We start from the raw sequence: 26,398 nt of genomic DNA, 5'->3' as shown, positions 1-26,398 counted from the left end.
AAAAATAAAAAATTGAACTTCTAAAATTTTAAATGTGCTAACTTTTCCAAAACAAAAATTCTCATTCAAATCACTAACTCAGAAACATTTATACGAAAGAATTCAAATCCACATAATCAAATAAAATTTTAAGCAATTCAGACTAATTTGATAATAATTTTTATAAGATAGCTATATGTCTTCTCCCTGATTTTATCAGTATGGAGCATGAAACAAGCATTTAAGACTGAAAAATGTAAAAGTATGGTTTCAATCAATTTGAATTAAAATTCTGACAGTTCAGTACGGTGTCCGCTTAATCATAACTTCTTTGTTATGTTTAACAAAATCCTTTGTTATTTTAAAACCTTGGTTTAGTGTTAGATATGGCTAATTAGAGGATGTTCATTGGAAAATTTTTAAATAAGATTGAAACATTGATCGTGGTGTGTGTACATGTCTTTGTAGCCCTTTGCTTATACCTACATAGACTATCTATACCTAAGGATCATGTTAGTGACTATATTCATTTTCACCACTTCAAGAATAACATTTACTGCCTTTAAGCAAGTGTAAAGAGGATTTGTTTGGCTCTAGGGGGTTATATTTTGAGTGCTCATGTGTATTGCTGGTCTACTAAAATAATTATATAGGACAGACAACTCTCAATCACCAACCTTCAAGTTCTGCATAAAATTTTAACTTTTAGTTAAAAGTCGTAATTAATATAGGTGATTGAGGCTAAACGAGAAGTAATAGTAGCCAAGAAATATGACTGACTATGCAAGGTAATAGGATCTTGTTTTGTTTATGAAAGGAAAAAAAGAGTAGATTTATCCTAAGATAAAATGTCTGCTTATTGCAGAATGTGCAGGTGGACAGTAAAAGAGAAAATGAATGGATATAGAAAGCTATAGAAGGTTTTCAGAAAGACAATTCTATTTGCCTTGGCTTAGAGTCCCTGGGTGGTGCAAACAGTCAATGCACTAGGCTGCCAAAAAAAGGTTGGTAGTTCAAGTTCACCCAGAGGTGCCTCAAAAGAAAGACCTAGCAATCTACTTCTGAAAAATTAATGACTGAAAACCCTATAAAGTACAGTTCTGCTCTTATGCACATGGGGTCACCATGAATCAGAATCATTTTGATGTCAACTAATTATGGTTTATAATAGCTTCAAATAATGAATTTGAGAAGAAGTAATGAAATGTGTTAAATATTTGGCAAACTCTGCACAACTTAGCTTTGAAGGGTTTATTTTATTAAATTCTTGGGAATGCTTTACTGCCAAAAATCATATTAAAGCAGCACTTGGTGTTCACTCTGTAATAATAGCATGAAAAGTTTATCTCAGTGTATTTATTCTGCTCATAATTTGAGGCAATAGATACTATTCTTTACCTTCTGTACAATTTTCCTAGTTAGCAGAGATTCTGGAGCTCACAAAAATAATATTTTGTGCTTTATCTGACTGTATGCTTTTCTTGTTTAAATAAAATAGTTAATTACCTATAAAAGAGATAAAATTTCTTCTATGTTTAAGTTATTATATTGTCACTCAGTTAATACGTAGTTGTTACACCGATTCTTGCTCTCAGACACCTATAATACTTACAATACCATCTCATACCAGTGACCAGTCATTTCTCATAACTCTTTTGATTTGACATAACAAGATCAGACCCTAAATTCAGAAAAATAATAAAATGGAGGAAGAGACCAGAGAGATTTACTAGACCATAGCGAAGGCAGAGGGGCTGCTTAGTGGAGATAAACAGAACATTCCATCATAAGCATGTCCCGCAGGGAAATTATCACGATGTTCCACACTTGCTCTTACCTACTGAGCCTCTCAGTCATTTAGTGCAAAAAATATATTTTCTCTAAGCTAGCAACTGAATGTGTCCTAAATTTCTTGTCTCTTTTCCCACCATAAAGCAAAGAGAAGCAAGTTATAATTTATGCACTTGCCCAATTGAATGGGTGGTGACCAGAGTTTTTAAGAAGTGAGGAAAAGAGGAAAAGTAAAAGAAAAATAAAAAAGAAGAGAAAATTTCGTAAAGACAAATATTGTTATATGAAACTTTGTTCAGGTTGTGTATGTTTGCAGGGAAGGAGACAATATACTTTATTCTTTACTGTGAGTCACTGTCAAAAAGTGTGAAAGCCAGGGCTTTATATGACTCTCCCCTTACCACTTAGCCACTCTTGCCTCACTCACACTCTGCAACTGAGGGCTTGTTACCAACACACACAAGTCTGTTAGAACAAAAAGACTGCCAATAGACAGTGTTGATAACTAACACTGCAAGTTAAAAAGGGCCGGAATAAAAAAAGGTTAGAGAGAATGAAGGGAAAGGAAAGAAGAACAAATGGGAGAATGGGAAGAAAGAAAGGAGAGGAAATCTGAAAGGGGGAAGGGAAATAGAAAGAAAAGCCTCCTAACTCAGGTTAAGGAAGGAGGAAGAAGAGGAAAATGAAAATTAAAATGTAATGAATTTAAGTAACAAACTGTTCATAAGAGGAAAAAATTAAAGATTATTCCCAGTTTTCCTTTGTATTACAAGAACACGTCATATAATTTGCAACCAGATATGTACTCATTGGACTCCTGTGTGTGAGCCCTTCATGGTTCTACTCTCCTTGCACAGCCGTGGAACAGACTCAAAGAGGGGGTGGGGTGTGGCAAGCAACAGATAACAGTAAAAGGACTCAGTTCAAATCTCTATTAGCAAATCCTCCATTAAGTGCTGCCAGGAATTTCTGCCTGTGAGACAGACTGCTGTTTTAAAAAAGAGAAAGAGAGGGAGATGTCTTCCAGTTCTGAGGTCCTCAAAGAAGCCTGTCCTATTTTATATTTCCATGAATTACTTCTTACAGGTCTTATTTCTTAGGAATTAGGGTACAGGATTAGCATCATCTTTGGTTCATATATACTTAGTATATAACTCCTTCTCTCTTTTCAGAAGTGAATATCCCTTGTTCCTCAGTGAAAGAAGAAAAAGTCTCAATAACAGTGTCAAAATAATCAACCCAATGTAGAGCAAGGAGAAGCTTCTCTGAGTTTGACCATCAGGAATAGAACATCGGTAGTCAATGAGGACTCTTCACAATACAGTCTATCACTTAAGAGATCTTTCTACAACTCACTAGCTGTCTGCATGCTCTTTGCATTGCCACCTTCATTTCTTGATTCCTGAATGTGTAAATGATAGGATTCAGGAAAGAGGTGAGAACTCCATCAAAGATGGCCAGAAACTTATCCAGGTATGTGGACGAAGATGGCCATGTATAGAACAATATCAAAGGACCAAAGAACAAAGCTACCACAGTGATATGAGCCAAAAGTGTGGAGAGAGCCTTGGATAAACCAGCTGAAGAGTGTTTCTGAACAGTGAGAAGGATGACAATATAGGAAATCATCAGTATGAAGAAGGAGCCCACAGAGATGAATCCACTGTTGGCCAGGACCATGAACTCCAGTCGGTAGGTGTCTGTGCAGGCCAGTTTGATGAGCCTAGGAAGGTCACAGCAAAAGCTATCCAACACATTGGGGCCACAGAAGGGTAAGTTTACTACAAAAGCCAACTGAACCACAGAGTGGATAAGGCCAATCATCCAGGCTGACACTAAGAAGAAAATGCACATTCGTGGGCTCATGATGGTCAGGTAGTGGAGAGGCTTACAAATGGCCACATATCTGTCAAAGGCCATGACTACAAGCAGCACCATCTCCACACCACCAATGACATGGATGAAGAAGATCTGAGCAATGCAGCCATCAAAGGAGATGACTGTGCTTTCTGAAAAGGTCATAAATCATCTTGGGGGAAGTGACAGATGAAACACCCATGTCAATGAAGGAGAGATTGGCCAACAGGAAGTACATGGGGGAGTGCAAGTGAGGGTCAGAAGTCACCGTGAGCATAATGAGGCAGTTTCCCATCATGCTTGCCACATACAGCATGGAAGAGAGCACAAAAAGGACAAGTTGGATCTCCCAGGAATTGGAGAGTCCCAGGAACACAAACTCTGACACCACAGAGTGATTTGCTCCATCCATTGGCTTTGTGAGCAGTGCTACCTAAAAGAAGAGAATAGAAAGAAATATCAATTATGAGAATTATATCAATAAACTAGAAGTATAAAAGTAAGTCAAAATTATTAAAGTTTTTCTCCACAGTGGCTGCAACAATAGGCTCAAACATAGCAACAATTGTGAGGATGGTGCAGGACTCAACAGTGTTTTGTTCTATTGTACATAGGGTTGTTCCCTACTGGAAACAACCTGATGGCCCCTAACAACAACGACATCTACACTTTGGCATTACAGCTGTCCTAATATGCTCATGGACCCTAAATTTGTGATAACACAGAGAAGTTGGCACTGCTCTCCACCAAGTTGACTCTGCATTTAACACCTGTGATGGTTAATTTCTTGTGCCATTTTATCTATCTTTTTATTGTTGTTAGTTGCATTGAGTTGGCACTGACCATAGCAACCTTATGTATAACTTAAAGCTGTAATATCCAAAACATCTAGGATATAACCTGTTGCCATTGAGTCGATTCTGACTCATAGTGACCCTATGGGACAGAGTAGAACTGTCCCATAGGGTTTCTAAGGAGCAGCTGATGAATTCAAACTGATGGCCTTTTGGTTAGCATCCGAGCTCTTAACCATTGTGCTACCAGGTTTCCAAAACTTCTAGGATATACTACCGAGGTATTTAATGAAACACTAATCCTGTTGTTGCTATGGAGATATTTTGTAGATGTGTTTATCATCACCAATCAGTTGAATTTGAATAAAGGCAAATACCATTGATAATGTGAGTGGGGTCTTATCCAATCATTAGAAGGCAATAAGAAAAGAAACTGAAGTTTCCCATAGAAGAATTTCTGCCTCAAGACAATAGCATCAAATCCTGCCTGTATTTCTAGTCTTTGGGCCTGCCCTACAAATGTAGGTCTTTCCAACTCGCATAATTATGTGAGTCAATTCTTTACAGTAAATACCGAAATACGTTAAGTAACTTGATCAGGACCATTAATTTATTTAATGTTAGAGCTAGTAATAGAACCCAGGTCCACTGGCTCCAAAATTAGTAAACCAATTGCCCTCACATTGGTTCTGACTTGTGGCAATCCCATGCGTTACAAAGTAGAACAGCTTCATAGGGTTCTCTTGGCAATGATCTCTTTGGAGGCAGATCATCAGGTCTTTCTTATGCAGTGCCAGTAGATGGCTTTAAGCCACCAACCTTTAGGTCAGCAGTCAAGTACGAACCCCTTGTGCCATCCAAGGTCCTATACAAGATCAATAGTCTTCCCAATTTCCTCCTTTATTTCATTAACCTATGATACCCAGATAATGGAAAACCTGGTGGTGTAGTGGTTAAGAGCTACACTTGCTAACCAAAAAGGTCAGCAGTTCGAATCCACCAGGCGCTCCTTGGAAACTCTATGGGGCAGTTCTACTCCGTATAGTGTCGCTATGACTGGGAATCGACTGGACAATGGGTATGGTACCCAGATAATACACCAGCCAGTTTCTGGTGCCCTGGTGATATAGTGATTATGAGCTCAGCTTCTAACCAAAATGTAGGCAGTCTAAATCCAGCTGCTACTTGGAAACCCTATGGGGCAGTTCTACTCATTCTATAGGATTGCTATGAGTCGGAATTGACTCAACTGCAATGGGTTTGTTTGGAAACACTGGTGGCATAGTGGATAAGAGCTTGGCTGCTAACCAAATGGTCAGCAGTTTGAAATCACCAGCAGCTCCTGGTAAACCCTATGGGTAGTACTACTCTGTCCTACAGGTTCACTATGAGTCGGAATCAACTCAACAGCAATGGGATTTTTATAATACTCCTATAATTCGGTCAAAATAAAAACGTGTGACAGGTTGATGATAGAAAGTGTTCAAGAAAGACAAGCCCCTTTTATCACTAATGACTGTCATATATTGACATACCAATGACAGCTGTTAAGCCTCTGTGATTAACTATCCCTGCCAACGGTCTTTCAATTAATTAATTACCTTCCTATTTCTCAGAAACTTGGCACCTTGCTGAAATATTTGGTTTTATACTAATTGTTTGGGTGAATGCTCCTTTTTGGAACAAATGGTCTTCTGAACAGATTCATATCAGAAAATGCCAGTTGGATCTGCTCCAGTCAATCTTTATTCCTCCAGAAGGAACTGAAATCTCTGAAGAAGTTCCAGCTAACCACATGGAAGTCTCCTCAATGTGGCCTGTATTCAAGTTTCACCTCCTTCAAGGAATCATTCTTAACTACTCCAACTCAAGTTGTTTTCTTTCTAGTGTTTCATTTTTAATCCAAATAAATCATAGAACTATTCCATCCATCATATTTCTTTGTATCCTCTAGAGTGCTAAGAGTGCTGGATATCCAACAGGTCTTCAGTAACCAGCTTGAGTCTACCATTTGAACCACAGAATACCGATCTTACCATCCATCTCAATGTGGATGCAGAGACTATAGGCTCATCTGTGGTTTGACACTAAAGATAAACTCATGTGTGATTGTGTCATTCTTTGAATTCATCTCTATTTTCATACTTACAATGTAGCAATTATTTTTAAAGAAGGTGCACGGTATACAATGAAACAAATATCGGCTTCAGTATTGGAAAAACCATGTATCACATTCTGCTACCCAATGCTTAGTGATGTTGGGTAACACACATTTCATCTTTGAGCCTTTTTCATATCTGTAAAATGGAAATGTCTTATAGAACTATTATGAGAATGTGAAATAATGTGTGTCTTCAAATCCAGTTAATTCTTCCACAGAAATGTATGTGGTAATAAAATTAACCTATCTGTCCACAATAAGGGAGTAGATAAATAAGTTACCATGTGTTAATGGAATGAAAAGAATTATTTGGCAAGTAATTTGAGTAGGAACCCCAATTTACATTTCTAATTATGGCTAAATCTCAAAAGGTAATATTATATGAAAATATCAAATTATAAAATAATACTTTTAATTTTTGTAAATTTTTAAAAGAATTGAGATATATATATATACCGTAGGGTTGCTATGAGTCAGAATCAACTCGATGGCACTGGATTTGGTTTGGTGTATATATGTATATACATATATATATATATATATATATATATATATATATATATGCAGAAAACATACGCAAATTTCAATAGGAAGATACTCAATGACTTCAGAATAGGGAATTTCTTTGGAGAGGGAGAGAGGGAATTTTTATAGGGACAGTGTATATGTAATAATTTACTACAATTTAAATTTCTGATTAAAACAAAAAACAAATATTTATGTGTTAAATATGAATTTAAGGTGCACAGTGTCAGTCATATTCTTTTAGTACTTTCTAAAATTTTTAAATCATTGATACATGCCACAATGCTTTTTTGAATTTAATGCATGTGCCATGTACCTGCTCCTTTCTCTTCTCACTGTCCCTGCTCTCATCAGCCCTCATTAGGGCTACTGCAAAGCCTCATCACCATTCTCTCCTACTCTTTTTTGGTTCCAACAAACATCTGTCCACATACAAACAGATCTGAGACAATGTTATTAGTTTAACAGGTCCTTTTTGCCTCTACATGACTGCAAGCTTCTAATAGAGCATTGAAAGCCGCTTGGAATCTGGTTCTTTCTGAAATATTTTCCCACATTTCCCTTACTCCATTTCTTGTATCACATGACCCAGAAAATCCTGTTTATTACCTGAAAATGCTGCACACTACACAGGCTCTATGCTTTTAAACATACTTGTCCTTCTTCCCCAGCTCCCCTTCTACCACATCCACCTGCAGCTCTTCTCTTTCTGGAAGAGAAATGAAATCCATTCTTCAAGTTGGTTAAATTACATGCTATAATATTTACATTTCCCTTCCCTACTCCCACTTGCCTCCATGAGAAGAATCCATACCTTCTTCTTTTATGTTCCTATTCATAGCACTTTATTCATGCCCAGTGCAGTACTTATCACATAACATTATAGTTTTATATGTATAGGCTTCAGGGAAGGAACTGTGTATCATCCTTCCTTATAAACTCAGCTGCTAACACAAAGCTAAGAACAAAAAATGAGGGAAGGGGGGACATATCAAAATGTTACATTCATCAAAAATTGGTTAAAAGATTCAATCATACGGAAATGATGACGCAGGCATAATAAAGGTAGCCTCTGAGGTATTAAAATTAGATTGCCATTAAAATAATGGAAAAAAACACATTTCCCCTGAGCAGATTCCAACTCATATTGACAATATAGGACAAAGTGGAATTTTCCCACAAGGCTTCCTAGACTGTAAATCTTTAAGGTGGTCAACTGCCACATCTTTTCCTGAAGAATAGCTGGTGGGTTCAAACTGCCAATCTTTCAATTAGCAGCCAAGTGTTTAACCACTGTGCCACCAGGGTCCTTAAAATAGTGATAAAACCCCGTTGCCATGGAGTTGATTCTGATTCGTTGTGTAGTGCATTCCAACCTAGGGGGCTTATCTTCCAGCACTATATTGGACAACATTTTGTTGTGATCCCAGGGTTTTCATTGGATGATATTCAGAAGTAGTTCACCAGGCCTTTCTTCTTCATCTGAAAGCACCACTGCAACCTGTTCACCATGGGTTACCTGGTTGATATTTGAAATACTGGTGGCATAGCTTTCACCATCATAGAAACACACAAGCCGCCACAGTATAACGAACCGAAAATTAGCGGTGGAGAGTTTGTTTAGGAGATAAAATTTGCATTACTTTCTAGATCCACTCTTCAGAAACTCAATAACTATAAACAAATTATAGTACTATGTGTGCAGGTGTCTTAAAAATGCTAAAGCTCTTGACAGTGGTTCTCAGTAAGTCTTTATCAGTTATATACTCCTCCCTGTGAATTATTTGTATTTTTGCCTCTCTTATCCCTAAACATACCATAGGAACTGGATGTTTGAGAAAAGTGAATTTAAAGAGGAACGAGATATAAATATAGAATCTTTGAGGACCACACGGAGTATTCGTCATTGTTGTTGGGTGCCATCAAATCAATTTTTGACTCATAATGACCCCAAGGAACAGAGTAGAACCATAGGGTTTTCCAGGCTTTATCTTTAAAAGAATAGATCATCAATTCTTTCTCCCACAGAGCCATTGGATGGATTTGAACCACCAACCTTTGGGTTAGTAGCCTAGTGCTTAAATGTTCTGCTAGCAGGGCTCCTTGTGTATTCTTTAAGCCAAAATAAAACCCATTGCAGTTGAGTTGCTTCCAACTCATAGTGATCCATAGGGTAGAATAGAACTTGTTTTTTATAGAGTATTCAAGAAGGGGCTGGTATATTCGAACTGCTGACCTTCTGGTTAGCAGAGGATCTTTTAACCACTGTGCCACCAGGGATCCTGAGTATTCTTTAATTGTTTACTTACCCAAAAATGGGTGCTGGAAAAAGAAAATAGGGAGAATCAAGAATAGCTTTTGATTCTAAAGGCACACTTTAGCATTCTTTTTACAAGAATCGACAAACTAAATACCTTTTGTAAATCTTCTTAGGCTCTTTTTCTCATTACCTACACTCGCCCCCCCCCCAAAAAAAAAACTCACATTTCACAACTGTCTTCAAATCCCTTCTTCATTCTCTTACACTTTAGAGAATAAATTAAATTAAAGCACCTAAGAGAGCAGTGGAACTAACTTGATCTCCTGGAAGTTTTTTTTGGGGGGGGGTACTTTTTCTTTTTTTAGTTTTCCATATCTTTTTATATCAAAATGACATTATATTGAAATTTATATATTTATTTTGGATTTTTTGATCTCTATGTCTTTTTTCTTCTTCTATTCAGTTTTCTATAAGATACTCCTCTATCTTACCAACTTGATGAGTTTCTAATAAATTTGCTTCCCTTTTCACGAAAGATAATTGTTTTATACCTCATCTCTCTTAGAGTTGTCTAGAGAAGCTGACAGAGAAAAAAGTACTATATAATTTCTTTTTCATTTTATTTTTTTTAATTTTCATGTGTTATCAATGTGTCTTGCCTGTTTAGTGAGTGGCAGAGTGAGAATCAACCACATAGTCATTGCCGGTTACAGGGTGATTAATCACAGCCTGTATTGAATCCAAAACATCACAAAGCCATTGAACATATTCTAATGTCTTCCACACTACTTTAGATATACTATTGTTTTAGTTAAAAGTCAAGGTCAGTTAACACTTTCTACTATGTCAAAACCCTTTTTCACAATTATTCTCCTGTGCTATTTGATTATTTAATCCAGAGGTTGTCTGATCTGCTTCAGGATAACACTCAAGCCCTTTAGGAGCTGATTCCTGTCCATTGCAATTCCAACAACAGAAGCATGTGTGATACCACACTGACTCTTTCTATTGTTAAATTTATTTCTAGCCTTCAATTTTACCTGTGTAAAGAGTAGATCATCTTCATTAAGTCTGAGGTTTGCCTGTGTTTGCTTAACAAAAACTGTCACAAAAAAAAAATCTTGCAGTTGAAGGAAATGAATCTACAGCTGTACGGTGCAGTGTCCAAGGGATACTGCAAAGACGTGCATTTAGGAGGAGCATAGGGGGTTCAGGGACTTTGCCCCTAGAGACCTGTTTGGTTTGACCAAAACAACCAAAGTTTGGAAAAACTCATGCATAATAAGGCACTAGAGAGGAAGAGGAAAATGAGAGTGGACTATTTTCTGTTCAATATCTTTGTCCCATTTTGTTGGGCATTTACAAATATTACAAGTAATATTTGAAAATAAACATATAAATTTAAAATAATTTTTATACTCATATTGATCATCACAAGAAGCCAATATGTTTCACTTTTGTATAGTTAAACAGTAGGAAAATTTACACAAATGTTCATTTTTTAAACAATCACATATTGAGTAATTATGTTTGAACACAAAGATTTAGCTTTATACAAGTTGGCTCCTGAATAGACCTTAAAACTGAAACTACTGAACTATTTTAACAATTGATGATAAATTATTTGTGTTACATCCCTACACCCAACTTCTCTGAAGTCACTATAAAGCATTTTCAGGCTTTTTGTAGTTAAAATGTACTGTTGAGTGAAGCGTTAGAAAGCAAAGGAGCATGCAGAGTATGTTCCTAAGCTTATAAATACACACAAATCAAGAGAAATGAACAATAAACATTTTTCAATAAGTACTTCAGGAAGCAGGATTGCTAGGCAAGAAAACAGGGATTTGGGCTTTAAACTTTGTATGCTTGTATCAGCCAAGATGCTGCCAGGACATTCAAACTAGACAACTTGAGAAGAGCTTAATAATGGCAATATTTACAAAGCCAGGGCACTGTGAGAGAGAACAAAGGTAGGAGCACTATCCCAGGCTAGTAACAGCGTGGGTGTCTACCACTCATAGGATACAAAGATAGTTGCAAAACCTAGAAATGAAGAGCTTAGTGGAGAGGACCACTGCAGCCAGCCCACTGTGATCCTGCACAGAAGGGATAAACATAAATGACCCCATCTTCCTCACCATCATTCCTTACTTTGGTTTCTTGCTAGAGTTCCACATTGGCCAAACCAACCAGAAGACTGAGGACAAGGAAAACTAAGTCCATTCAAGTCAGATTCCCGAGGCACAAATTAGGATGGAGAATGGTCTTTTCCTGCCTGTCAGTTCATTGACATGTGAAGTTCAAAGAGGTCTGGGGCCATTCTCAGCTGTGTTCCCTAGAACACTAGTATCTCCAAACCTACAAAATCTAAGTTTGTAAGAATAGGAAGGAAAATTTTCCCCCCTGGATTATTGAGCCTAATAATGTGACTACTTCTACCTTGAAGTCATGCATTCTAGGTATGAGAGAGATAACACAATGTATTGCCACTGGGTTAGGGAATGTTATTGTTGTTGTTAGGTGCTGTTGAGTAGATCCCAAGTCATAGCAACCCTATGTACAACAGAATGAAACACTGACCAGTCCTGCACCATCATCGCAATTGTTGTTATGCTTGAGCCCGTTGTTGCAGCCACTGTGTCAATCCATCTCATTGAGGGTCTTCCATTTTTTCACTGAACCTCTACTTTACCAAGCATATATACCAAGGGTATATACAGCATCAAATAGGACCACATCCCAAACTTGTTAAGGGTTTCTCTCACAGTTGATACAAAAACTGAGCATTCAGCAGGTCAGTCCATCACTCTGTCATTTGTTTCTGAGGGATGAAGCATGAGGAAGTTCAGGGAATTCTGTGAATATAAGCCTATTGTTACACTTTACTTTTTATAAAATAGTTAATTACCTATGATAGAAATACAATTTCTTCCGCTATGGTTAAGTTATTATATTGTCACTCAGGTGAATAGGTAGTGATGGCAGAAGCATTCTTGCTCTCAGATACCTGAAATACTTCACTATCATTTCAAACAAGTGACAGTCATTTCTGATAACACTTTAATTTGCCATCCCAAGATCAGACCTTAAATTCAGAAAAATAATAAAATGGATAAGAAGAGATTGAGTAGACCATAGTGAATGCAGAGGAGCTGCTTAGTGGAGATAAACGGAACATTCCATAGTAAGTATGTCCTGCAGGGAAATTATCAGAGAGCTGAACACTTGCTGTTACCCACTGAGCCCCTCAATCATTTAGCTCAACAGATACATTTTCTCTCAGTTAGCAACTGACTGTTTTCTAATTTGCTTTTCTCTTTACTGACTATAAAGCAAAGAGGAGTAAGATATAATTTATGAACTTGACCAACAGTGCTTCAATTGAATGGTTGGTGACCAAAGTTTTTAAGTGAAGGAAAGAGAGAAGAAAAGTAAAGGAAAAAATTAAAAAGGAGAAAATTTGATAAAAACAAGTATTGTTATGTGAAACTTTGTTCGGGTTGTGTATGTTTGTGGGGAAGGAGATAAAATACTGTATTCCTCAGTGTGGGTCACTGTCACAAAATATGAAAGTCATTGCTTTATGTTACCCTCCCCTTACCACTTAGCAACTCTCCCCTCACTCACACACCACAACTGAGGTCTTGTGACCAACACACACGAGTCCATTAGAACAAGAAGCCTGCCATTAGACAGTGTTAATAACTGTAACAGAGCAATTTAAAAGAGGCAAGAATAATGGGAGGTTGGAGAGGTTGAAGGGAAAGGAGAAAACAAAAGGGGGATGGGAAGAAGGAAAGGAAAAGAAATCCGAATGAGTGGAGGGAAATAGAAAGAAAAACCTCCTAACTCAGGTAAGGAAGAAGAGGAAGAGGAGGAAACAGGAGAAAAAGGAAAATGTAATGGGTTTAATTAGCATACGGGTCGTAAGAGGAAAAAATCATAGCGTTCCTAGTTTTCCTTTGTATTCCAAGAACACCTCACACAATATGCGCCCAGATATGTACTCACTGGAAACCCTGCTGGCGTAGTGGTTAAGTGCTATCTATGGCTGCTAACCAAAAGGTCAGCAGTTTAAATCCACCAGGGCTCCTTGGAAACTCTAAGGGGCTGTTCTACTCTGTCCTATAGGGTCGCTAGGAGTCGGAATCGACTCCACTGCAGTGGGTTTTTTTTATGTACTCATTGGACTCCTGTGTGTGAGCTCTTACAGGTTCTGTCTTCCGTGCACAGCCCTGGAAGAGACCCAAAGAGGGGGAGGGGGAGAGCAAGCAGCAGATTACAGTAAAAGGACTCAGTTCAAACTTCTATTAGCAAATTCTCTGTTAAATACTGACAAGAATTTCTGCTTGTGAAACACATTGCTGTTTAAAAAAAGAGAGAGGGAGATGTCTTCCAGTTCTGAAGGCCTTAAAGAGGGCTGCTTTATTTTGCATTTTATTAATTATTTCTTATAAGTCTTATCCCTTAGGAATTAAGGCACAGGATTAGCATCACCTTTGGTTCATAAATACTTGATATGGAATTCTTTCTTTTCAGAAGTGAATATCACTCATTCTTAAGTGAAAGAAGCAAAAGACATGATAACAGTATCAAGATAATCAACCCAATGTGGGGCAAAGAGGGACTTCTCTGTGAGTTTGACCACCAACACCAGAATTTCAGTAGTCAGTGAGGACTCTTCACAATACAGCCTGTCACTTGAGAGATCTTCCTGTAACTCACTAGCTGCATTCTCTCCGCATTGCCACCTTCATGTCTTGATTCCTGAATGTGTAAATCATAGGATTTAGGAAAGGAGTGAGAACTGCATCAAAGATGGCCAGAAACTTTCCAAGGTGGGCGGAGGGAGATGGCCATGTATAGAACAATATCAAAGGACCAAAGAACAAAACTACTACAGTGATATGAGCTGAAAGTGTGGAGAAAGCCTTGGATAAACCAGCTGAAGAATGTTTCTGAACAGTGAGAATGATGACAATATAGGAAATGATCAGTATGAAAAAGGAACCCACAGAGATGAATCCACTGTTGGCCAGGACCATGAACTCCAGTTGGTAGGTGTCTATGCAGGCCAGTTTGATGAGCCTAGGAAGGTCACAGCAAAAGCTATCCAACACATTGGGCCCACAGAAGGGTAAATTTACTACAAAAGCCAATTGGACCACAGAGCATATAAGGTCAATCATCCAGGCTGACACTACAAAGAAGATGCACATTCATGGACTCATGATGGTCAGGTAGTGAAGAGGCTTACAAATGGCCACATATCTGTCAAAGGCCATGGCTATGAGCAGCACCATCTCCACACCACCAATGACATGGATGAAGAAGATCTGAACGATGCAACCACCAAAGGAGATGACTTTGCGCTTTCTGAAAAGGTCATAAATCATCTTGGGGGAAGTGACAGAAGAAATACCCATGTCAACGAAGGAGAGATTGGCCAAAAGGAAGTACATGGGGGAGTTCAGGTGAGGGTCAGAAGTCACCGTGAGCATAATGAGGGAGTTTCCCATCATGCTTGCCACATAAAACATGGAGCAGAAGACAAAGAGAACAAGTTGTATCTTCCAGGAATTGGAGAGCCCCATGAACACAAACTCTGACACCACAGAGTGATTTGCTCTATCCATTGGCTTTGTGAGCCGTGCTACCTAAAAGAGAATAGAAAGAAATACAAATTATGAAAATTATGTTAAAAAACTAGAAGGATAAAAGTCAAAATTATTAAAGCCTATCTCCACAGTGGCTGCAACAAAGAGCTCAAACATAGCCAACAATTGTGAGGGTGGCACAGGACTGGGTAGTATTATGCTCTGTTGTACATAGGGTCACTCTCTGTTGAAACCAACCTGACAGCCCCTAACAACATCTACACTTTGGCACGATGGCTGTCCTAATATGCTCATGGACACTAAATTTGTGATAACAGGGAGAAGTTGGTAGCTACCATGTGGAGCTCCTCTCTACGACCAAGTTGATTCTGCATTTAGCACCTGTGATGGCTAATTTCTTGTGCCAACTTATCTATTTACTGCTGTTAGTTGTGTTGAGTTGGTGTTAACACATAGTACCCTTAATGCTATAATAACCTAAAACATCTAGGATATAACCTGTTGTTGTCATGTCGATTCTGACTCCTAAAAACCCTATAGGACAGAGTAGAACTGCCCCATAGGGCTTCCAACAAGCAGCTGATGAATTTGATCTAACAATCTTTTTGGTTAGCAGAAGAGCTCTTAACCATTGTGCCGCTACGGCTCCAGAACATCTAAGATACAGTACCGAGTTATTTAATGAAACACTAGTTCTGTTGTTGCTGTGAAGACATTTTGTAGGTGTGATTAAAATCTCAACTGGTTGTCTTTGAATAAAGTGTAGGTGGGGTCTTACCCAATCACTTGAAGTCAATAAGAGAAGAAGCTGAGAAAAGAATTTCTGCCTTAAGACAACAGCATCAAATACTGCCTGTATTTCTAGACTTCAGGCCTGCCCTACGAATGTTGGGCTTGCCAACCACCATAATCGTGTGAGCCAATTCCTAACAGTAAATATCCAAATATGTTAAGTAACTTGACCAGGACCATTAATTTATTTAATGTTAGAGCTAGTAATAGAACCCAGGTCTACTGGCTCCAAAATTAGTAAATTCATTGCCCTCACATTGGTTCTGGTTTGTGGCAATTCTGTGAGTTACAGAGTAGAATTGCTTCATAGGGTTTTCTTGGCGGTGATCTTTATGAAGGCAGATCATCAGGCCTTTTTTATGTACTGCCAGTGGGTGGCTTTGAACCACCAATCTTTAGGTTAGTGGACAAATACAAACCACTTCTGCCCTCGAGGGATCTATAAAAGATCAATACTCTTCCCAGTTTCCTCCTTTCTTTCATTCACCTATAATACCCCAATAATACACCTGTCAGTTTCTGGTGCCCTGGTGGCTTAGTGGTTAAGAGCTCAGCTTCTAAGCAAAACATCAGCAGTTCGATCCACCAGCTGCCACTTGGAAAGCCTATGGAGCAGTTTTACTCATTCTATAAGGTTGCTATTAATAGAAATCAAATGCGTTGAGTTTGTTTGGAAGCCCTAGTGCCGTAGTGGTTAAGAGCTCCGCTAACCGAAAGGTCGGCAGTTTGAATCCACCAGTGGTGTGTGCCACCAGTAGCTCCTTGAAAATACTATGGGTCAGTTCTGCTCTGTCCTACAGCATCACTATGTGTCGAAATCCACTTTTGATGGCAATGGGGTTTTTATAATACTCCAGTGATTCAGTCTGAATAAAAACATGAGGCAGAGTGATGATAGAAAAACTGTTCAAGAAAAACAAGCCCCTTTACAGCTAGTGACTGTCATATATTGACACACCAATGATTGCTGCTGAGCCTGTATGATTAACTATCTCTGACAACTATCTTTCTGTTAATTAATTACCTCAATGTTCCAGAGAAACTTGGCACTTAGCTAAAACATTTGGTTTTATACTAATTGTTTTGGTGAATACCCCTTTTAGGAACAAATTGTCTTCTGAACAGACTTGTACTGGAAAATACCAGTTGGATCCACTCCAATCAACCTTTATTTCTTCAGAGGGAACTTTGCACATGTTTTCTACATATATGCATAAATATGTATATTTGTAGAAAACGTGTCCAAAGTTGAACAGGAAAGATACCCAACATCTTCAGAATAGTGAATTTCTTCAGGGAGGGAGGGAAATTTGATAGTAACAGTGATTTCAATTGTATATGTAATAATTTACTACAAACAATTTGAATCTCTGATTAAAACAAAAGACAAATGTTTATGTGTTACATCTGGAATTAAAGTGCACAGTATACTCACATTCTGTTGGTACTTTCCAAAATCTTTAGATCATTGATACATGTCACAATGCCTTTTTTTAATTTAATGCACGTGCCATGTCCCTGCACCTTTCTCTTCTCATTGTCCTGCTCTCATCTGTCCTCATTAGCGCTGCCGCAAAGCCTCATCATGATTCTCTCCTTCTGCTTCTTTTTCTGTTCCAACAAACATTTATCCACATGCAATCCGATCTAAGGTAGTGTTATTAGTTTAACTGGTCTTTTTGCCTCCACGCGACTGCAAGCTTCTAATAGAGCATTCAAAGGCACTTGGAACCTGATTCTTTCTGAACTACTTTCCCACATTTCTCCTACTCCGTTACTTGCACCACATGACCCAGAAAATTCTGTATATTACCTGAAAATGTAGCACAGTACACAGGCTCTATACTTTTAAACATACTTGTCCTTCTTCCTTGCCTCCTGTTCTACCGCATCCACCTGCAGCTCTTCTCTCTCTGGAAAAGAAATAAAATCCATTCTTCAAGATAGAGTTAAATTACATGCTATAATGTTTTGATTTCCCTTCCCTACTCCCACTTCCCTCCATAAGAAGAATCCATTCCTTCCTCTTCTATGTTCCTATTCATTATGCTTTATTCATGCCCAATGTAGTACTTATCATATAACATTATAGTTAGTTTTGTATGCATATAGCTTCAGGGAAGGAACCATGTATCATCCTTCTTTATAAACTCTGCTGCTAAGACAATGCTAAGAACAAAATTCAAGGGAAGGGGGGCGCACCAAAAATGTTACATTCATCAAAAATTGGTTAAAGGATTCAATCATGAGGAAATTATGACCCAGACATAATAAAAGTAGCCTTCAAGATATAAAATTTAGGTTTCTAGTGAAATAGTGAGAAAATCAAACCCAACCCATTGCCCTCAAGTACATTCCAACTCATAGTGACCTTATAGGGCATAGTAGAATTTTCCCACAAGGTTTCTAAGGCTGTAAATCTTTAAGGAAGTAGACTGTCACATCTTTTCTCAAAGAGCAGCTGGTGGGCTCAAACTGCCAATCTTGCAGTTAGCATCCAAGTGCTTAACCACTTAAAATAGTGATAAAACCCTATTGCCATCTAGTTGATTCTGACTCATGGCAAACTTATAAGACAGAGTAGAACTACCCGATATGGTTTCCCAGGAGTGGCTAGTGGATTCAAACTGCTAACCTTTTGGTTAACAGCAGTAGCTCTTAACAACTTCACCACCAGAGCTCCCTATTAGGGAGACCAAAAAAAAAAAAAAAAATACCAAACCTATTGTTGTCGAGTTGATTCCAACTAACAGGGACCATATAAGTCAGAGCAGAACTGCCCAATAGGCTTTGCAAAGATCATCTAGTGGGTTCTGGTTAGCAGACAAACATTTTAACCATTGTGCCACTATAGCAAATAATGTATTTATAATTCCACAGTTCAACAAAAATAGGAGATGATGTTAGTAGAAGATGATTGAAATTATGAAACTATACCTGATGAATGAAGAAACTGGGTAGACTTGTAAAAAGAAAAAATAGAAAATAGGGGATTGTGAAAGAGAAGAAGAATTAGGGAGAAAGAAAAAAGCAACTAAAATAAAAAACAAAAGAAAAATGAGGAAAGTATGTGTATAATGACAAAGAGAAAGACAATCTTTATTTTGAATTTAGTAAGAGGTTGTTTAGAAGTTCTGGCACTGTGGTGTCTAGGTGTTTGGCTGCTAACTGAAAGACTAGGTGTTTTAACCCACCAGCCTGTCCTCAGGAGAAAGATGTGGCAGTCTTTCAGTGAATCTTTCCAAAGATTATAGCCTTGGAAACTTTATGCGGCACTTTCACTCTGTCCCACAGGGTCACTATGAGTGGGAATCAACTCGACGGCAATGGATTTTTTGGAAGAGGTTGCCTGGAGTCTGCTCCAAATCATAGTAACCCCCATGTGCAACATAATGAAATGTTGCCTCATCTTGTGCTGTCTTCAAGATTATTGGCATGTTTGAGACCATTTTTGCAGGCAATGTGTAGTACCTTCCAACCTAAGGGCCTGATGTTCCAGTGCTATGCTGGACAATATTTTGTTGTGATCCCAGGCTTGTCATTGGATGATATTCAGAAGTAGTTCACCAGGCCTTTCTTAGTCTGAAAGTACCACTGAAACATGTCCATCATGGGTGACACGGCTGGTATTTCAAATACTGGTGGCATAGCTTCTAGCATCATAAAAATACCCAAGCCACCACAGTACAACTGACAAATGGGTGGTTGAGAGGTCGTTTAGGAGACAAAATTTGCATTACTTTCTAGATCCACTCTTCAAAAATTCAATAACTATAAACAAATCATAGCACCATGTCTTCAGGTGTTTTTAAAGTGCTAAAGCTCTTGGCAGAGGCTCTCAGTAAATCTTTATCAATTATATACCCCTCAGTATAAATTGATTTGCTTTTTGCCTCTCCTATCCCTATCCATTACATAGAGAACTGGAAGTTTGAGAAAAGTGCATTTTAAGGGGAAAGAGATATAAATATGGAATCTCTGAGGACCACACTGAGTATTCTTCATTGTTATCGCTTCCGATCAAGTCAATTTTTGACTCATAATGGCCCCCAAGGGACAGGGTGAATCACAGCGTTTTCTAGGCTTTATCTTTATGAGAACAGATCATCAACTCTTTCTCTCACAGAGACACTCAGTAGATTTGAACCACCAACCTTTGGGTTAGCAGCCTAGTGCTTAACTATTGTGCTAGCAGGGCTCCTTGAGTATTCTTTAAACCAAAACCATACTTATTGCCGTTGAGAGACCCAATACGACAAAATAGAAATTTCCCACAGGGTGTTCAAGGAGCGCCTGGTGGATTCAAACTGCCGACTTTTTTGTTAGCAGCCATAGCTGATAGCCACTACACCACCAGGGCTTCCACAGTTTAGGTCATCAAAGATTTAAATATTCTTGACACAAGGAATGTGTGCTCAAGCCTGAACAATAGTCATAGAGGGGTTTCTATATGGAGACCAGGTTATGATGTTTATTCACCTGGAGGTTATCAAATATACACAGGGAAAATCTCTTCGCTAATTACGTTCTGAAAACACCTTCTCATAGATTGCCTATGCTCAAAAAGGAAAGTTTTGGGATAGTTTTTCTTGAGTAATATAATTATGCCCATCATTTGTCAAACTAATTGAATATCCATGACGTATAAGACAAACCTAGTTCTTTGTGTTCTGCTGTGTTTAATCCACTTTTTGATCCACATAGTATTGATCCATCCTCTGAAAGACTTCCACACATTTATTCCCTTATAGATGAAACAAATATCAGTCCAAAAAATAGGATCATTAGTCAACTTCTGTAGGTTGAACAGGATATTAATCTAAACAATTCACTTCATAGAAGTTTCTTCCTAACTCTAAGGATGTTGACAACTTAGCACCTCCCTCAACTCAAACTTCCTGCATTTAATCATTCAGATTGTCACAAAACCTCTTTATAGCCAATAAATTCCTGCCACCTCTAATTTAAGACCACCCCTTCTTTTTTTATAACTGTATATGATACAAATAATTTCTAATATCCCTTTCAAATAACTTTTTATGTACATAAATTCAACAAACTAAGGCATCCCTTAGCATTCTTTGAACAAGAATCCACAAAATAAATACCTTTTGTAATTCCTCTTAGGATCTTTTTGTTATCCACCTACACTCACCCAAATAAAAAAATCACATTTTACAACCTTCTTCAAATCCTTTCTTCATTCTACTTACACTCACAGAATAAATTAGTACACAAATCCTCAAAATCTAAAGCACCTAAGAGAGCAGTTGAAATAATACGATCTCCTGGAAGTTGTTTTGGTTTGTTTATTTTTTAATGTTCCAAATCTTATATCAAAATAACATTATATTGAAATTTATATATTTATTTAGGATTTTTTGATTTCCAGGGTTTTTTTTCTTCTATTTATGTTTCTGTAACACACTTCTCCATCTTACCCACTTGATGAGTATCTAATAAATTTGCTTCCCTTTTCACAGAAGACGATTATTTTATACCTCACCTCTTTTGGAGCTGTCTTGAAAAGCTAACAGAGAAAAAAAGTACAATAACCCTCTTTTTTCATTTGTTTTATTTCCATGTGTCATCTATGTGTCTAGCCTGTTTAAAGAGTGGCAGAGTGAGAATCATACAGTTGCTGCCAGTAACAGAGTGATTAATCACAACCTGTACTTAATCAAAAACATCACAAAGCCACTGGACATTCTCTAATGTCTTTCACATTACCTTAGCTACAGTATTGTTTTAGTTAAAAGTCAAGGTCAGTTTACATTTTCTCATATGTCAATATACTTTTTCAAAATTATTCTCCTATATTATTCAATTCTTTACCCAGAGGCTGTCTGTTCTGATTCAAGACAACAGTCAAGATCTTTAGGAGATGATTCATGTCCATGGCAATTCCAACAACAGAAACATGTATGACTCTACAGTTACTCTTCCTATTGTTAAATTTATTTCCATGCTTCCATTTTACCTGAGCATCTTCATGGAGTCCGAGGTTTGCTTGTGTTCTTTTAACACAAACTGTCACAAAAACTCTTGTAGTTGAAGGAAATGAAGGTAATTAACAGCTCTACAGGACAGTGACCAAGGGATACTGCAAACACAAGAGTTTAGAAGGCTCTCAGGGATCAAGGGACTTTGCCCCTAGAGACCAGTCTGGTTTGAACAAAACCCAAGGTTCTAAAAACTCATAATAAGGCACTAGAGAGGAAGAGGAAAATGAAAGTGGAATATTTTCTGCCTAATTTCTTTGTCACATTTTGTTGGCCTTTTACAAATATTCGAAGTAATATTTGAAAATAAATAAAACTAAAATAGTTTTATTATACTCATATTGATCATCTCCGTTAAGCCAATATGTTTAACTTTTGTATAGTTAAACAGTAGGAAAATGTGCACAAATACTTCATTTTTTAAATAATCAGATACTGAGTAATTATGATTATAATTTAGCTTTATATAAGCTTGCACCAGTGAAAAGACTTTAAAACTGAAACTACTGAAGTATTTACCAACTGATGATATTAAAATATTTATGTTACATCCATACACCCAAATACTCTGAAGCGGCTATAAAAAATTTTCAGACTCTTATACAGTTAAAATATGCTTTTAAGTGAAACTTTGGATAGCGAAAGATCATGTACAGTATGTCCCTGAGCTTTTAAATACATCAGTATCAAGAGAAATGAAAGATAAGCATTTTTCAATAAGTACTTCAGGAAGTGGGATTGCTAGGCAAGAAAACTGGGATTTTGACTTTAAATTTTGCATACTTCTATCAGCCAAGATGCTGCCAGGACACTCAAACTAGATAACTTGAGAAGAGCTAAATAATGGGAATGTTTATGAAGCTGGGGCAGTGTGAGGGAGAACAAAGGAAGGAACTCTATCCCAGGCTAGTAACAGCAGGGATGTCTACCACTCCTAGGACAGAGGACAATTGTAAAAACCTCAAAATAAACTGCTGAGTGAAGAGGACCATTGCAGAGGAACACAGCCAGCCTACTGTGATCCTGCAGAGAAAGGATAAATGTAAATGACTCCATCTTTCTCACCATCATTCCTCATTTTGGTTTCTTTTTAGAGTTCCACATTGGCCAAACCAACCGGAAAACTAATACAAGGAAGAATATTAATGCAGTCTGTTCAAGTCGGGTTCCTGAGACACAAATTTGGATGGAGAATGGTCTTTTCCTGCTCGTTAGTTCATTGACATGTGAAGTTCACAGTGGTCTGGGGCCATTCTCAGCTGTGCTCTCTGGAACCCCAGAATCTCCAAACCTACATAATCTGTTTGCAAGAATAGGAAGCAAAATGTTCCCTTGTAGATTATTTAGCCTAATAGTATGACTTCTTCCACCTTGGAGTCGTGTATTCCAGCTACGGGAGTTTATTGTCACTGGTTTAGGGTATGTTGTGGTGGTTGTCAGGTGCTGTCGAGTCGATTCCAACTCTTAGTGACACAATGTACAACAGAATGAAATACAGGCTGGTCCCGTGACATCCTCACAATCGTTGTTATGTTTGAACCCCTTTTGGCAGCTGTTGTGTCAATCCATTTCATTGAAGGTCTTGCACTTTTTCACTGACCCTCTACCAAGCATATATACCAAGCATATATACCAAGCATATATACCAAGGGTATATACAGTATCAAATAGGACAGCATCCCAAACTTGCTAAGAGTTTCTCTCATAGTTTATACAGAAACTGTGAGCATTTAGCAGACCATTCTACCACTCTATCAAGTCATTTATTTTTGAGGGATACAGCACGAGGAAGTTAATAGAATTCTGTGAATGTAATCCCATTGTTATACTTTATTTCCTATAAAATAATTACCTATGAAATAAATAAAATTTCTTCTGTTATGTTTAAATTATTATATTGTCACTCAGGTGAATAGGTAGTGATGGCAGAAACATTCTTGCTCTTAGATACCTAAAATACTTCACTACCATCTCATACAAGTGATCAGTCATTTCAGATAACACTTCGATTTGCCAACCCAAGATCAGAACTTAAATTCACAAAAATAATAAAATAGATAAGGAGCCCAAAGAGATTTAGGAGACCATAGTGAATGCAGAGGGGCCGCTTAGTGGAGACAAACAGAACATCCCATTATAAGTATGTCCTGCAGGGAATTTATCAGGGAGTTCAATATTTGCTTTTAACTACTGAGCCCCTCAATGATTTAGCCCAACAAATACATTTTCTCTAAGTTAGCAACTGTTTTCTAACTTGCTTATCTCTTTACCCACCATGAAGCAAAGAGAAACAAGGTCTAATTTATGAACTTGACCAACAGTTCCTTCAATCGACTGGGTGGTGACCAGAGTTTTTAAGAAGTAAAGGAAAGAGAAAAGAAAAATAAAGAAAAAAATAAAAAAGCAGAGAAAATTTCATAAACACAAGTATTATTATTTGAAACTTTGCTCAGGTTCTATATGTTTGTGGGGAGGAGAATATATACTATATTACTTACTATGGGTCACTGTCACAAAGTGTGAAAGCCACTGCTTTACATGACTCTCCCCTTACCACTTAGCCACTCTCTCCTCACTCACACTCCACAACTGAGGCCTTGTTACCAACACACACAAGTCCATTGGAACAAGAAGCCTGCCAATAGTGTTATTAACTATAATAGAGCAATTTAAAAGGGGCAGGAAAAAAGGGAGGTTAGAGGGGAATAAGGAAAAGGAGAGGAGAAAAAAGAAAGGGGGATGGGTGAAAAAAACTGTACAGAAATCTGAAAGAGTGGAGGAAAATAGAAAGAAAAACCTCCTCACTCGGGGTAAGGAAGAAGGAAGAGCAGGAAATAGGAGGAAAAGAAAAAGGAGAATGCCATGTGTTTAAATAGCATGCTGCTGGTCAGGGGGAAAAACCATGGAGTGCTCCTAGTTTTCTTTTGTATTCCAAGGTCATCTCACACAGTTTGCTCCTGTGTGTGAGCTCTTCAAGGTTCTGCCCTCTTTGCACAGTCCTGATGGAGACTCAAAGAGGGTGTAAGGCAATCAACCGATAACAGTTAAAAGACTCAGTTCAATCCTCTATTGGCAAATTCTTCATTAAGTACTGCCAGGAATTTCTGTCTGTGAGACAGATTACTGTTTAAAAAAAGAAAGAGGGAGAGGTCTCCCTGTTCTGAGGGCCTTAAAGAAGCCTGCCTATTTTGTATTTCTATTAATTACTTCTTGTAAGTATTATTCCTTAAGATCAAGCCACAGGATTACTATCATCTCCGGTTTATCAATACTTTATATATAACCTTCTCTCTTTTCAGAAGAAAATGTCACTCACTCCTAAGTGAAAGAAGCAAAAGACTTGATAGCAGTGTCAAAATAATCAACCTAATGTAGGGCAAAAGAAGCTTCTGTATGAGTTTGGCCATCAACATAAGAACTTCAATACTGAATGGGCTCTTCACAATAAGGCCAATTGCTTAAGAGATCGTCCTGTAACTCACTAGCTGTCTGAGTACTCTCCGCATTGCCACCTGCATTTCTTGATTCCTGAATGTGTAAATGATAGGATTCAGGAAAGGAGTGAGAACTCCATCAAAGATGGCCAGAAACTTATGCAGGTGTGTGGATGAAGATGGCCATGTATAGAAGAATATCAAAGGACCAAAGAACAAAACTACCACAGTGATGTGAGCTGAAAGTGTGGACAGGGCCTTGGATAAACCAGCTGAAGAATGTTTCTGAACAGTGAGAAGGATGATGATATAGGAAATGATCAGTATGAAAAAGGAGCCCACAGAGATAAATCCACTGTTGGCCATGACCATGAACTCCAGTCGGTAGGTGTCTGTGCAGGCCAGTTTGATTACCTGAGGAAGGTCACAGTAAAAGCTGTCCAACACATTGGGGCCACAGAAAGATAAGTTTACTACAAAAGCCAATTGAACCACAGAGTGTATAAGGCCAATCATCCAGGCTGACACTAAAAAGAAGATGCACATTCGTGGGCTCATGATGGTCAGGTAGTGGAGAGGCTTACAAATGGCCACATATCTGTCAAAGGCCATGGCTATGAGCAGCACCATCTCCACACCACCAATGACATGGATGAAGAAGATCTGAGCAATGCAGCCATCGAAGGTGATGACTTTGCGCTTTCTGAAAAGATCATAAATCATCTTGGGAGAAGCGATAGAAGAACCACCCAGGTCAATGAAGGAGAGATTGGCCAAAAGGAAGTACATGGGAGAATGTAAGTGTGAGTCCAAATTAACAGTGAGCATAATGAGGGCGTTTCCCATCACGCTAGCCACATAAAGCATGGAAGAGAACACAAAGAGGATAAACTGTATCTCCCAGGAATTGGAGAGTCCCATGAACACAAACTCTGATACTACAGAGTGATTTGTTCCATCCATTGATTTTGCCAGCAGTGCTATCTAAAAGAGGAAAATAGAAAGAAATATAAATTATGAGAATTATATTAATATATTAGTACTTTTTTTTAGAAGGATAAAAATCAAAATTATGAAAGCTGGTCTTCACAATGGCTGCAACAATGGGCTCAAATGAAGCAATGATTGTGAGGATAGTGTAGGACTGGGCAGCATTTCTTTCTGTTGTACGTAGGGTCCCTACGA

At 38.0% G+C, this 26,398-nt stretch overlaps 1 protein-coding gene and 2 pseudogenes across 1 annotated transcript; all 3 read right to left on the bottom strand.

The window, feature by feature from the left end:
- Positions 1-3,102: 3,102 nt before the first annotated feature.
- Positions 3,103-4,039, bottom strand: LOC126084189 (olfactory receptor 4F3/4F16/4F29-like; annotated as a pseudogene).
- A 10,052-nt stretch (positions 4,040-14,091) lies between these two features.
- Positions 14,092-15,003, bottom strand: LOC126084240 (olfactory receptor 4F6-like; annotated as a pseudogene).
- A 10,234-nt stretch (positions 15,004-25,237) lies between these two features.
- LOC126084117 (olfactory receptor 4F3/4F16/4F29-like) lies at positions 25,238-26,176 on the bottom strand. The gene has a single exon (XM_049898370.1). The coding sequence runs from the start codon at positions 26,174-26,176 to the stop codon at positions 25,238-25,240; it is 939 nt and encodes a 312-aa protein (XP_049754327.1).
- Between the last annotated feature and the right edge of the window lie 222 nt (positions 26,177-26,398).

Source organism: Elephas maximus, chromosome 10, assembly GCF_024166365.1.
Source record: "Elephas maximus indicus isolate mEleMax1 chromosome 10, mEleMax1 primary haplotype, whole genome shotgun sequence".
Taxonomy (NCBI): Eukaryota; Metazoa; Chordata; class Mammalia; order Proboscidea; family Elephantidae; genus Elephas; species Elephas maximus.
The sequence above is the reverse complement of the archived record's forward strand: the minus strand, read 5'-3'. Positions and strand labels throughout refer to the sequence as shown.